Raw genomic sequence first — 14,674 nt, 5'->3', positions numbered from 1 at the left:
CACTACTTTTTTTTTTTTTGATAACTCTTTTCAAATTTGAACGGCTAAATCCACCCCTGAAAGTTCCTCTTGCTGTTTGTATTCCATATAACACGTTTTTAAACACTTTTTTTTTTTTTTTTTTGTACAATAATGCGCCTTGGGGTGCACCCAATTAAATGTTTAATAACATTGGTATTGTCTTGTATTTCTCTTTTATAAAAGAAAATGGCTGGAGGTCAGACCAGCTCACAACTAATACACTGTTGACCAAGGGTTATCATGCCACCTTGGAGACTGTTTCCAGCACAGATAAGTCAGTCCAGCCCGTAGATTCTTGTCTTGCTCAGGAATCCGAAAAGAGGCACATTGCCAGCTCCCCAGTGGAAGGAAAGGGCCCCCATCATGTTAGGGGGAGAAAAAAGTCAATTTACTATAACATATGTACTTGCAGCATGTTGGGGAGAAGAGAAGAGAAGGGGGGGGGAAGTTCTGACTAGATTGCATGACATCCCCCAAAAAGGGATACATTTAAAGATGTACCACTTGGGTACTAATTGCTTTAGCTCCAGCACACTTATGTTGCCCCATGCAAGAAGTGAGAATTTTAGAATAAAGTGACTGGTTTTATCAATACAAAGGTGACCAAGGCATCCCTTCCTTCTACTGGTGAGCTAGGATTGTCTTTTTCTCAGATTTCTCTGAGCGGCGGGTGGAGGCCCTAAAGTACAATGGGAGGGGGACCTATTGCCCCCGGCCCCCACCCATGAATGGTGGGTGGGGGCCTTAAATTAGAATAAGGAGGGGGGGCCTATTGTCCTCCTCCCCCCCTGGCCCTCACCCCTGAGTGGCAGGTGGGGGCCCTAAATACAAATAGGGGGGGGCTATTGTCCTCCTCTCTGGCCCCCACCCTTGACCAGCAGGTGGGGGCCCTAAATACCAATAAGGGGGGGGGTCTATTGTCCTCACCCCTGAGCGGTGGGTGGGGGCCCTAAATTAGAATAAGGGGGGGTACCTATTGTCCTCCCCTCCACTGGCCCCCACCCCTGAGCATTGGGTGGTGGCCCTAAATAAAAATGTAAACCCCCCCCCCCCCTGTTGACTAGGGGTCCCCTACACAGCGTGGAATTTTCCCACGCTGTGTAATTTGACTCATAACAACACTCTGATTGGTTAGACAGCATGGGAAAGTTCTTTGGAACAGACTACCTTAAAGGGAAACTCCAGTGCCAGGAAAGCAATCAGTTTTCCTGGCACTGCAGGTCCCCTCTCCCTCCCAATCCCCGGTTGCTGAAGGGGTGAAAACCCGTTCAGTAACTTACCAGAGGCAGCGACGATGTCCCACATCGCTGCTTCTTCCTCCGCGCCGCTCCCCCTTCTGATTGCGTCGGCCGGTGGGCGAGACAGATCCCGCCCACTGGCCGGGGAGACCTAATGCGCATTAGCGCTCCCCATAGGAAAGCATTGAAAATGAGCGATGCTGGAGGTCCTCACACAGCTTGAGGACGTCCAGCGACGCTCTAGCACAGGTTTCCTGTGCTAGAAACCAGGAAGTGCCCTCTAGTGGCTGTCTAGCAGACAGCCACTAGAGGTGGAGTTAACCCTGCAAGGTAATTATTGCAGTTTATAAAAAAAAATGCAATAATTACACTTACAGGGTTAAGAGTAGTGGGAGTTGGCACCCAGACCACTCCAACGGGCAGAAGTGGTCTGGGTGCCTGGTGTGCTCCTTTAAGAGCCAGCTCTCCCCTTCCCACCCTTTTCAATGACCCTGAGTCATAAACTGAGTGCTAGGACCCTGAGATAACTCTTAAAGAAACCCTATAGGATCAGGAATACAAACATGTATTCCTGACCCTATAGTGTTAAAAACAAACTCCCACCCCTTAATGAGGTAATTTACTTACGTTTATTCCAAAGCTGCACGGGTCTGCAGGCGCTGTCTCCGCCCCCCGATCCGCCTTCTTGGCTGAGATCATCAGAATTGCCAATCCAATGCTTTCCCATAGAATTACAAAAAGAGAAGTCCTGCGCTTAAGCAGCAAGGACTACAACACACATCAGCCCCAATATATAGTAAAAACCAAAGAAAAGAAAAACGTTAACTGCGCTTTATCCTTAATCCCTATGTATATTTAGACAAATGGAGGTCTTTTAGTTGCTCCAATGGCCATTGGAGGGAATGCCTCCAATGGCCATAATAAGTATATAAGTATAGGGGTGTATATAAAAAAAATACCCCTTTCTGTCTCATTAGAGATCTTTGCCAGAAGCTCAAGGAAGCAGGCTGAAGGGTCAGTGTTAGGACCCGCTTAGGGGGGTCTGCCTTGACGTTGGCAGGCGGGCATTCCCTCCAATGGCCATTGGAGCAACTAAATGACCTCCATTTGTCTAAATATACATAGGGATTAAGGAGAAAGCGCAGGTAACGTTTTTCTTTTCCCATAGAATTGCCTAAAATTGTCAACACTGATGATCTCAGAGTTGGGGGGGGTCCCTAACACAACGCTGGCCAATCAGTATCTCCTCATAGAGATGCATTGAATCTTCAGCGTTTCCAGGCTTAACTGCCACTGGAGGTGTCCCAAGGCAGTAATATAAACACTGTTTTATCTCTGAATGAATACATGAAAATGCCTGCAGGGACTAACTGTAGTTAAGATGTAGTTGTTCTGGTGACTATAGTGTCCCTTTAAAGTTGTCTGCAGCTCATATTGGTGCGGACCACAAGATTAGCCCACTGGACCACCAGGTAAAGGTAAGCAAAAAGGAGAGCAAATACACACCCAGCCACTACAAACACAACATTCACAGAAATATTGATCAGGACTCTAGGAGGGGGGCCCAGTCTTGTACCCTGCTTTGAGTCCTTGGTGATCCTAATCCAGCTTGACTCTATTGGCTAAGGTTTTTGAAATGTATTGCTTAACAATTCATTGTTTATAACAGTGTGAATTAAATGTTCTTCTACAGCAGGGGTGGGGAACCTTTGGCCCTCCAGATGTTTTGGACTACATCTCCCTTGATGCTTTGCCAGCATTATGGTTATAAGAGCATTATGGGAGATGTAGTCCACAACATCTGGAGGGCCAAAGGATCCCCACCCCTGTTCTACAGTAAAGTGACACTCTTTAGGGTTTTTTTAACTGAAGAGGTAAATGTAAACTGAAAGTTAGCTGTTTTACTAGCTTCACTGTATAAGTCCTAAATTTAAAACTTCCCGATATTTGATTTCCATATTAGTGAGTAATCACTGGGTTTTATTCATTAAACACCAAACTATAGTAAAAACCCAATTGTGAAATGTAGGCAAAAACCGCAGATTAAAAAAAAAAACTTCCTACTGCACTATAGTCAAAGCATTGCTATTTTAGCCTAAATTTTCAGAATAGAATTGCAAAAAGTGAATAAAGCCCACAGGATTTCGGTGTAACGATGGTGAGCATTTACAATGTCAAAATACAGATTGAGTCTTCTTAGTTTTGGTTTCATAAGTATTTTATTTCAACGCAGATCTGAGTTAAGACATGTTCAATTTGAAAATACATGATTATATTTGTAAAATAGAAAATGCTTTTTGTCAAAAAAATATTTTCTTCCTGTCCAGTGGATGCTCTGATAAATCTCTGTATATCTTTCAAAAACTGGATAAAACCCAACAACAACTGCTGAAAGATACAAATACAGCGTAGCCCTAGGCTTGCCTCCATCTTTACTGGTTATTGATTCTTGAGCAGTCAGATTACTGGTTCAACTTGCGCCATTTGTATGTTTAGCTTGAGGATGGGCTGACCTGGCTTGTAGCTACTGTGGAAACCTCCGTTCTTTGGCTGGAAGTTGAGAGGGAAGAGTCCTCAGTCATCGGTTTCCCGCACACAGTTTCCATGATGCATCCTCGGAACTGGTGTAGGTGAATGAGTGAAGAATGAAGACATACAGGGTTATTTCCCTAACTGAGAAAATGCAACTTTAATTTAAAAGTTAAGGCCAAAATTGACAAACTTTCCGCTATGTTTCCATTTTGGCAACCTTGGCCTAAAATTTTAAATTCACTTTGAATTCTGCTACATTTACTACATTCAATTTATCGTTTTCTCTGTCCCAAGCTGCATTCCATGAGCTCCTGCCAGCTTCTAAGAAGGGAAGGAGAGAAGTGTGTGCTAGGGGATACCAGGGACCTGTCTGCAGAAAGTGTAGAGCAAGTGCCTTTGCACCATGCTTAGCTCTGTCTGTGCTTAGTGGGCTGGCCTGTGTGATTGGCCGGCATCCTGGCATGAATTAACACCAGGCTGACCTTCCATTTCTTCAGACAGACCCGCCATCTTTCTGGGCTGGTCTGTCTCCTTGGATGGTGCCAGTGACCTGATTCCACCTTCTTCAGGAAAGGTTAAAGGATCTTAACATGTATAGCTTGGAGGAAAGACAAGACAGGGGGGGATATGATAGAATCATTTAAATACATAAAGGGAATTAATACAGTAAAGGAGGAGACTATATTTAAAAGAAGAAAAACTACCACAACAAGAGGACATAGTCTTAAATTAGAGGGACAAAGGTTTAAAAATAATATCAGGAAGTATTACTTTACTGAGAAGGTAGTGGATGCATGGAATAGCCTTCCAGCTGAAGTGGTAGAGGTTAACACAGTAAACATGCGTGGGATAGGCATAAGGCTATCCTAACTATAAGATAAGGCCAGGGACTAATGAAAGTATTTAGAAAATTGGGCAGACTAGATTGGCCGAATGGTTCTTATCTGCCGTCACATTCTATGTTTCTATGTTTCTTTTAAACCAGCCACTGACGTCCTGCTTCACAGGATGCCGATGTTGGCAGGTATGGATTTGGTTGAGAGATAACAGTGAGAGATTTGCATATGTATTCTTATGCATGCATCCTCTGAGATTCCCTCCAGCACCACCTCCACCAGATATATGACATTTGGGATATATGACTGTTTAAGTATTTTCTGTTAATATGATTCTGTAATTAGATCCAACATAATTGTCAACACCAGGTCCAGTGGGCTCTTAAAGGAACACTAAAGGGTCAAGAACACAAACATGTATTCCTGACCCAATAGTGTTAAAACCACCATCTAGCCCCCTCGGGCTCCCTAAATATATTAAAATCTTACTTTTATTCAAGTCTGCAGCTGCTACCTCTGCCCCTGAACTGCCTGCTGACATCAGCAGAAGTGGTAGACAGAGCCAATCACAATGCTTCCCCATAGGATTGGCTGAGACTGTCAAGGAGGCAGATCAGGGGCAGAGCCAGCACAATTCAAACACAGCCCTGGCCAATCAGCATCTCCTCATAGAGATGAATTGAATCAATGAATCTCTATGAGGAAAGTTCAGTGTCTGCATGCAGAGGGTGGAGACACTGATTGTTTGGATGCATTTTAGGCAGCCAGGACCCAGGAAGGATCTCTAACAGCCATCTGAGGAGTGGCCAGTGGAGTTATCACTAGGCTGTAATGTAAACACTGCATTTTCTCTGAAAAGACAGTGTTTACAGCAAAAAGCCTGAAGGCAATGATTCTACTCACAAGAACAAATTCAATAAGCTGTAGTTGTTCTGGTAACTATAGTGTCCCTTTAATACTGACCTGCAAACGGGAAAGAGAATAAATTAAATACTGTTTAATTTCTCCTCTTCATTTGCAAAGTTTGCCCAATTATTGCATTGTTTTAACTTAACTGCTGTTGTGGTTATGGTGCTTTGCACGTTCCTTTAACAGAGGTTACTGGTGGATTTTAATGTTTTATTCATTGATGTAAATTCCAGAGACGTAACAGCTCCCCTTTAATTTCTAACGTATCTGTGTTTACTGTTTTTATAACCTATAAATTAAATTTGTAGTGCATTTTACCTGCTTGTTCATGAAAGAGTAAATGATAGGGTTGTAGACACAGGCGCTCTTTGAGAAAAACGCGGGAATAGTGACAAAACGCAGGTCCATCCCGTGGTTGCGATTAGTCACCATGTACATGGCCATGGCAGCATAGGGAACATAACACATACAGAAGGACCCAATCATAACGATCACCATGCGGGACACTTCTTTCTCAGCCTTCTGTGTGCTGGCAGATTCCTGCTGCTGGGCAGCCACCTACAATAGATACCACAAAATAAAATAAATCAGCTAAAGGCACATCTGGGACAGATACCATGGGGGGTTGAGTTATCAAAGAACTGTGATTTCAAACACTATAAAAGAGGAAGAATCACCAATAGAACATATCTGCAGATCTAATTGTTTCCATGACAATAAGCCCAACTTTTCGAACTTTGCCCCATTCTTTTAGAAAACATGAAGTTCTGCAGCTAATCTTCCTAAACTTTCATGATGGTTTCACAGGTTCTCACTCAGTATGGCACTGGGCTCAGAGAGAGTGGATTCTTTGCCAGTGATCCAGCTGACACACAATCTCTGTTCATACAACAGAACAATCAGTACATGGTGTAATTCCTATTACAGACCGATCAGAGAAACAAGGCAAGTTTCATTTGCTCTAAATCCCTAGCCGTTTGTAATGCGATTAATGCATAGGCTGTTTACAATATTAGCATTTTAACATGTTCTGTGCAGAACTTCTTTTAACAATACTGTATACCTCTATTAACCTGCTGTGAATTTATTTAATGTGATCATTCTACGTACTTTACGACGTTCATTTAAACTACTTCCGATGTCCTAAGACCTACAATGACGTAATGTAAATAATAATAATACGAATTTTAGAAATATGGAATTTAGCTTCATGTCTATAAGAAGAGGTATTACTTGAAATAATATGTAATGAATGGGCAACAGCCCCCCATTTACCAGCACTGTGTGTACACAAATATTGTCATATACACTGCTTGCACTATAACCAGTGAGCAAATACACTGTATATATTCACTGCTCATCGTGAATAGCCAATTAACATGTACACACTACAATTTAGTATATAATTTATCAATATATAAAAAAGATCTACACGTGTATAATATGAAGCGTTTTTAAAAGAGACAAAAATAAAAAATGGGCTCGTCCGGGATTTGAACCCGGGACCTCTCGCACCCTAAGCGAGAATCATACCCCTAGACCAACGAGCCAACTGCTTCACCAGTTTGATATTCATAGTGCTGAATACACGGTATATATATTGAAATTAAAAAAAAAATAATGCACTATAATCACTGCAGTCTGCTGTAATGGTTTTAGATCTAGGAATTTTCTGCCACCATCGAAAGTTAGGCAAAAAAAAAACAGAGAAAAATAGCCAGGATCCATTTATCATTTGTAAAGACGATTTTTCATCAATGGAGGGTGCCAATGTAACCTTAGTCATAGCCCAAAACCCGTACAATACTGAGGACATGGAAAAGGGCCCAGCACACCTCTTATTCAAATAGTCATCACTCCATTTAAGGCCTTCTCTACTGCTCACCTATTAAAATGGAGTGCTAATTATTCAAATAACAAGCAGTTATGCTGGAACTTTTTTGCTATCTGCGATCCCATGCGTACAAATGGTTTGACACTAACTTGGCTCTGTTAGGCGCCTGTGGTCCTGCCAACATTGGTGTGTAAGTTCATACTTTTGCGTTATCAAATTTCAATATTTATTGACTGATTTCTGTTTTCATAGAATTTAAAATTCTCAAGTAAATTGTTAAGCGTTGCCATTTTAGTAAATAAATCTATGAATTCATGTGCAGTGTCCCCTGAACTCACCGCTCGCAGCGCCCCCAACAGCTGTCCATATGAGAAACAAATTAAGGACAGAGGGATGACGAAGCAGAAGATGAATATGAACCATGTGTAATATTCACTGTGATATTTAGTGCCAACTGTATACCAGTCTGGGCCACAGGAACATTGCAAGCCTTCAGGGAGGTACCTGAGCAAAGGGGAAGATAATACAGAGTTACAGGTACATAGAAAGATTATATATATAAATCTGGGAAAGTTGTGCAAACATGATTTTTTAAGTTTCTGTGCCCAAAGGGCGACTTTCCAAAGTCTAAATTGAGATGACTAGTTAATGCAAAAAAGTATATTTTCCATTGGAACTGTTTGAAGTTTTATGAATACATATTGTGTTTGGTCTCACCACAATCTTTTTGTCACATAAATATCGACACACAAATCACTGTTTTGCATCATTTACATGGCTCAAGCAGGACCTTTGGAAAAATGAGCTTTGGGCATAGTAGTTCTGAAAAATCAAGTTTTTATAATTCTCCCAGAATCCCCAGCTTGACATGCAAATGATTACAGAGAGACATCATGTTTCTTTCTTGGACCTGCATTTCTAACAGATACTCTTGGCAATGAACATTGTTTAACCCCTTAAGGACCAAACTTCTGGAATAAAAGGGAATTATGACATGTCACACATGTCATGTGTCCTTAAGGGGTTAAATTGCAGCTTTTAAAACCAAAGCATAGGTTGTAATCCGAATAGACCAGAAAAAAACTATGGACTGTATGCTTTCAACCTTTTGTGTTTGTCAGCATGGTACTGCTGGTCCTGTCCTAGATGTTAAGTCTTTCTGTCAGCACATAGTTAACTCCGTTGAGACCAACGGGCACAATCATTTTGAGAAATAACTCTAGAGACACATGCCTCCCAACATTCCAAATCAACAAAGAGGGAAACTTTGTTTGACTGGGGGTGTGGTCAGGGGCGTAACTGTTCTGCAAAATTTTAGGCAATTTACGCATAACAATTTCTGCAACTAAAATGTAATTTAAACAAGAACAATGCATCTTATGCATGTCAGTGGGTGTGTTTGTGTGTGTGTCTGTCAGTGAGTGTCTGCCTGTGTGTGTGTGTGTGTGTCTGTCTGTCAGTGAGTGTGTGAGTGATTGACTGTCAGTGTGTGTGTGTCTGTCAGTAAGTGTCTGCTTGTGTGTGTGTCTGTCAGTGAATGTATGTATGTGAGTGTCTGTCTGTCTGTGTATCTGTCAGTGAGTGAGTGTATGTATGTCAGTGAGTGTCTGTGTGTCTGTCAGTGAGTGAGTGTATGTATTGCAGTGAGTGTCAGTGAGTGTTTGACTGTCAGTGTGTGTCTGTCACAGAGTGTCTGCCTGTGTGTGTGTCTGTCAGTGAGTGTATGTATGTCAGTGAGTCTGTCTGTGTGTGTATCTGTCAGTAAGTGAGTGTATGTCTGTCTGTCAGTGAGTGTCTGTGTGTGTGTGTCTGTCAGTGAGTGAGTGTATGTATGTCAGTGAGTGTCTGTCTGTGTGTGTGTGTGTGTGTGTGTGTGTGTGTGTGTGTGTGTCAGTTAGTGTCTGCTAGTGTCTGCCTGTGTGTGTGTGTGTGTGTGTATGTCAGTGATTGTCTGTATGTCTATCTGTGAGTGTCTGTGTATGTCAGTGAGTGTGTGTGTGTATCAGTGAGTGAGTGAGTGACATGAGGGGGCGGCAGATATCCTTGCACCAGCCCTGCATATATCATTATTGGGGGGACTGTATAAAATTATTTTCATGAGAAGAATGGTATAACTAGCTTTACAGATTCCACCCTTATTTAGGCATAATTCCCATTATCTTTAGTGACCTGCAGATTGATTCTGAGTATTGGATGCTACGTGATTCTAGGTTATAAAATGAATAGTGATATTTTGCATTGCTCTAATGTAACACAGAACAGCATGTAAAACTGTATTGTACTTTTTTGTAATGTCAGTTATAAATGAACAAAAACGTAATATAAAAATTGTCCGAATTCACAAATAAGTTTATTTTTATACAAACGAAGTATAAAAATTATGATGCAGGCACTGCTGAGATTCGAACTCAGGATCTCCTGTTTACTAGACAGGCGCTTTAACCAACTAAGCCACAGCGCCGTGCATAGCTCGAAGCTTTCAGCACGGCGCTGTGTGTCTGACAGTACAGTATGTCCTCATTCAATCCTTTGTTTTACTTTCTAAGTTTATGGAAACACGTTCATAGTGGCGCTATCCAAATTATATGATGTATCAGATATCTTCATAGTTATATCCACATGAGACTTCTAATACGCCACTTACAAACTAAAATAATAACTGCAGAAACAATTCGTTCACGGAATTCTGCTTGTAGGCAAATTATATGATTTATAATTCTCTGCAGATTGATTCTGAGTATTGGATGCTACGTGATTCTAGGTTATAAAATGAATAGTGATATTCTGCATTGCTCTAATGTAACACAGACCAGCACTGCTTGTAGGCAAATTATATGATTTCATTAATAGTTCTCACATACTGTACCACTATATAATGCTAGCGTTTATTATACTCAAATCTTTTCATGACCTGTTAATGTCCTCCCACAGACCCCAGTTACCTGCTCCAACCAAAGAAGGGGGGCATAGCCACTCCAATCCCAATGATCCAGGTGACGAACACAACCGCCAGAGCATGCTTAGAACTGAAGTGGAAACTCCCCATCGGCTTGCAGATAACCATGTATCTTTCAAAGGACAAGAATGCCAGGGACCACCCAGTAACCAGACCTGAAGTACAAAACAATATTACACAAAATATTCGAGAAACAGGCATGAGTGAGACGCTAGAGTAGCTTATTTCACCCATCTATAAACTCATGATGAATTCACTGCTTGCCAAATAGCCTGTGAATTTAAAGAGGATCTGTGCAGTTTTCTGTGGCTAAGATTGTTATATTAATAACTTTTAGTGAATTGATACATTTTCACAGAGAAATAATATAGATTGGTAATTCACTAAACAAATCTAATAATTAGGATCTGTAAATGTCTGCTGAAGGGTAGGCTGCAGGATCTGAGACATTGTGCATATTCTTTATACAGTGTAAATATTGCCTCAAAACCTAAAAGTGGGAAAATCACCATAGGAACGAATAGAATGTACTATATGAATGCATGTTCTATCTAGAACCTTGCCTTACAATGTTCTGATCCACCAATACACATGGAGCAACATGAAAGTCCGGCCTATATTTGACTAATACTGGGGTAAGGACAATAATATAACAGACCATAAACACAATCACACGATATCAAACAAGAGGAATAAACAATGATTCATTAAATTAAAGGGGCACTCTAGGCACTAATTTCTTTACAGCACATTGTAGTGGTTATGGTGCCAGGGGTAACCTGTAGTCGCCTCACAGTAAGTAGTTAAGCTGTTTTTGAATACTTTGGCACTTACCTGGTTCCCAGGGGATAAATATGGTATATCTATTGCAGAAAGGGAACTTCCACTTTGAAAGTGACAGAAATGGAGGCGAGGTATCCATGCAACTGTCAAACTATTAAAAAGTTTAACAACTTAAAGTGTGATGTAACAAGGGACTCCTGGAACCATAACTACATCAGCAGAAGACTGCCCTTTTAAGTTCATGTAGTGTGTCATTCATCAAATACATCCGCAGAGCTAGCTGTTGTAGAGAATTGACAAGGTTATAGTAAATTATATATAAAACTATCTACATTGGATAAAAAAAATCTCCAAGGCAACTATTATTTCAGCTCGGCTATTTTTTTTTACATAAATTTACAATTTGTTTGCCATTTCTCCACAATATCTGCATTTTCAAAATAACACTTTTTAAGCAAGTCCAAGAATCTCCATAGCGAGCTGTAGTGGGTATGGTTCCTCAAGTCACTAATACTGACTTCAGTGCTGTAATAGATTAAAATGTGTCATTTAATAAGTATTAGCATTAAAACTGGGATTCCCATCTGGCTATTAAATAAAAACAATTTGGCAGTATGGCCAGCTTGCCAAAACATGTTGGTCTATGGTTATTAAAGGTCAGTTATTTTGTCCTAGCACTGACAAGCCCAGCACCACAGCTAAGACCAACAAATGGGATGAGTTTAGTGATGTATGCTCAGCTGATGGTATATAGACTGTTTTATTTCCTTCTCATCAGAGACGGGCATGGAGGGATAAGGGAGTGGGCAAGACCCATCTCATTTTTTAAAGGCTGCCTTTTAAGGTTAAATCCGTATATTTGGATGGATTCTAGCTATGAGAGAACATTTTTTTGCTGGTAAAATGCAGTCATCCATCACCGTAACTGCATTCTTTTCATTCCTTTAATAAAGACTCTCTGGTGTCCCCAGTCCCTAGATGGGATCTTTGGTGATACAATTTTGTGATATCTTCATTCTCTGTGGTCTGTCTCACAGAAACTTTAGTTTCTTCCTCCATTGCTCTGCCTCTTCACTCTACCCTTAATTTACTAATATTTTCTGCACTTTAACCAAATAGCATGTTTGACTGCTTTTTCCCGCCATTTATTCTAAAGATGTGTTGTGCTTGTTCTTCTCAGCTGCAGTTAAAAATGAGAGATTACCCAGAAGTCAGACAAACTTAAAGTCTCCGTCAGGGTCATACCTCATGTGAACCCATGATGAAAAGCAGGTTGGATGGCAACTTTTTGTTAAAGACTTTTTAATCACAAAGTACAGGACGTATGCTTTTTTAAAATTTCATTTTACTTACCCATAGCACCACTGATTTCAGCCGTTACAGTAAAAGGCATTTAATTCTATAATGTTAAAGTCATGTTTACAAATGTGCATTTACTTGTTTTACCTGTGACAGATCCAGTGAATGCTTCTAGTCCACAGGCAGTCTTCCCAAAGACGAAATATCCTTGTGTGCTGGATACAAAAACTGTGAATATGGAAAATATGCACATAAAGAAACCCGCTACAGATATATTTACCAAGATATAATTGAGTGGCTGTCGGAGCTTTTTGTATTTAATGGTAACCACTAGCACAATGGTGTTCAACGGGGTCCCAATTACAAATACCACCCCCATAAATATTGCCTGCAGGTAAAATGCCCATTTCGGAGCTATGTGATACTGAGGCCCACCCCAGGGGCTCACGCTAGATATATTTTTAAAGAGATAAAAGTCTTCCTCCTCCAACATCCCACCCCCTCTGTGGACAAAATGCTCGCCCAGGGTTACCTTTGTCCACCATTATATAGCACCTTTGGTCAAAGCAATCCTTTTAATTGCTCATCAGGATCAGCTCTTAATCTTGTTTTACCCTTCAGGATTAAATGCTAAGCTTGCCCACTCCAGTTAAATGGGGGTTGAAGATATACATATAGTTACTGCTATAGTGGAGCAGGTGAGGACACAGGAAAATACTTGATGGGTGCTCACGTTTGATCATATCTGTTGGGCAAAATATGTAACATCTATCATCAAACAAAATGTTGTATAAGGGAATTTCATGGAAAGTGAAGGAAGAGAGAAATCATAAAATCCAAAATATTATTATTAGTATTTCTATAATGCCAATATAGTCCACAGTGCTTTACAATTATAGAAAGAGGATATGAAACGGGCCCTGCTCAGATGAGCTTACAATAAATGAGAAATGCACTATTTTATATGTAGAAATTATTCAGGTTCCCACAGTGCACTTGAATTTTATTTTCCTCAAAATCTCTTTGCTATCAGCATAAAGTTATAGGCACTAGCACTTTAGTAACTCACGGAGCTTTAAAATGAGGTATAGCATGTGGGCATTGTCAAGTTATTCTGGAAAATGTTGAACCGGATGAAAGCTACTGTGTTAACTATTATATTGTTTAACAGATATTGTGTAATGTGTCTTGGTGTCCAACAGGTAATTAAATTATCACGTCTTAACCTAATTATGTCCCAGACAACAAGACAGCAGGGATTGGTATGCATTGTTATTCCGTTCTATGTGTATGGGTATAAATACATGTTTTCCCTGCAAGTCCACTTGTTTTATTCAATACGACTGGTCTCGTCCATGATATTGGAGAATTATACAAGTAACCTAAAGGGCTAGGGCCACTGTCACCTGTTTCTATAATCACTATATGCTGTAGCTGAATACAGGACCAGCAGCGGATTGCAGCAACAGCAAGCAAGGGACACTAAGAGACCTTGTTCGTACCTGTGACATATATATATATGGTATATCTTCTATAAGAAGTTATTCATCTAGTACATATCAGGAGGTGTATTGAGGAAACTAGTCTTGGGGCAGCTAGGAGGGTAAATCCGACCCTGTGTCCTTAGTGTCCCTTGAAAGACCTTCTTTGTGAGTTTTGAATTATGAGATATGACTCACAGCAACTAAGAGCCAAACTGGGTTCACATGACGAAATGCCAAGCAAGGCAATTATGTTCTTGAATTGAATTTTAAATACTTCCAGTGAGTCCGTGGGCCAGGAAATTAACCAACAAATTGGCAGGGTAAATCTCTGAACAGGGAATTGTAAGAAATTGAAACAATTAGTTTAAAAGGGCCACTATGAGAGAAATGTTTTTTTTTTTTTATAGTTAATGAATAAGCCCCATGAATCTATGATCCTTCTCCAAGAGAATCTGCTTTTCCTTTGATCTAAAAGTGGTCAAAGAGTGACAGTGTCTAAAGATATTATGGCTTTGCCCATAAAATATTATGCAGACATCTCTGGGGGTTACCTCAACTTTTCTACTTTTCCTATTAACATCTCTTTTGCAGACTCTACACAAAGGTGTTTCCTGCACCTTCCTAATGATTGGACACAGATAATCTAAGCAGGTTGGGGTACAGCTCTAAGTGTGCAGCAATCAACAGAAACATTCTTTTGGTGTCTATGGTGCTCGCTCTGTGTTTAGAACTCTCTTCTGCATTTGATCTTTATGCATAACCCCCATTGCATAACAAAGTCC

At 40.6% G+C, this 14,674-nt stretch overlaps 1 protein-coding gene and 2 non-coding genes across 3 annotated transcripts; all 3 read right to left on the bottom strand.

Moving 5' to 3' along the window:
• Positions 1-3,500: 3,500 nt before the first annotated feature.
• OPN1SW (opsin 1, short wave sensitive) lies at positions 3,501-12,917 on the bottom strand. The gene is made up of 5 exons (XM_063445481.1): positions 12,556-12,917; positions 10,313-10,481; positions 7,709-7,874; positions 5,855-6,094; positions 3,501-3,880 (listed from the first exon to the last, which is right to left on the bottom strand). The coding sequence occupies exons 1-5, from the start codon at positions 12,899-12,901 to the stop codon at positions 3,752-3,754; spliced, it is 1,050 nt and encodes a 349-aa protein (XP_063301551.1). The 5' UTR covers positions 12,902-12,917; the 3' UTR covers positions 3,501-3,751.
• Positions 7,015-7,086, bottom strand: TRNAP-AGG (transfer RNA proline (anticodon AGG)). The gene has a single exon. It is a non-coding gene; the product is annotated as a tRNA-Pro (tRNA).
• On the bottom strand, positions 9,758-9,831 carry TRNAT-AGU (transfer RNA threonine (anticodon AGU)). The gene has a single exon. It is a non-coding gene; the product is annotated as a tRNA-Thr (tRNA).
• Positions 12,918-14,674: the final 1,757 nt, after the last annotated feature.

This window comes from Pelobates fuscus, chromosome 3 (assembly GCF_036172605.1).
Source record: "Pelobates fuscus isolate aPelFus1 chromosome 3, aPelFus1.pri, whole genome shotgun sequence".
Lineage (NCBI taxonomy): Eukaryota > Metazoa > Chordata > Amphibia > Anura > Pelobatidae > Pelobates > Pelobates fuscus.
This window is presented reverse-complemented; position numbering and strand designations above follow the sequence as displayed.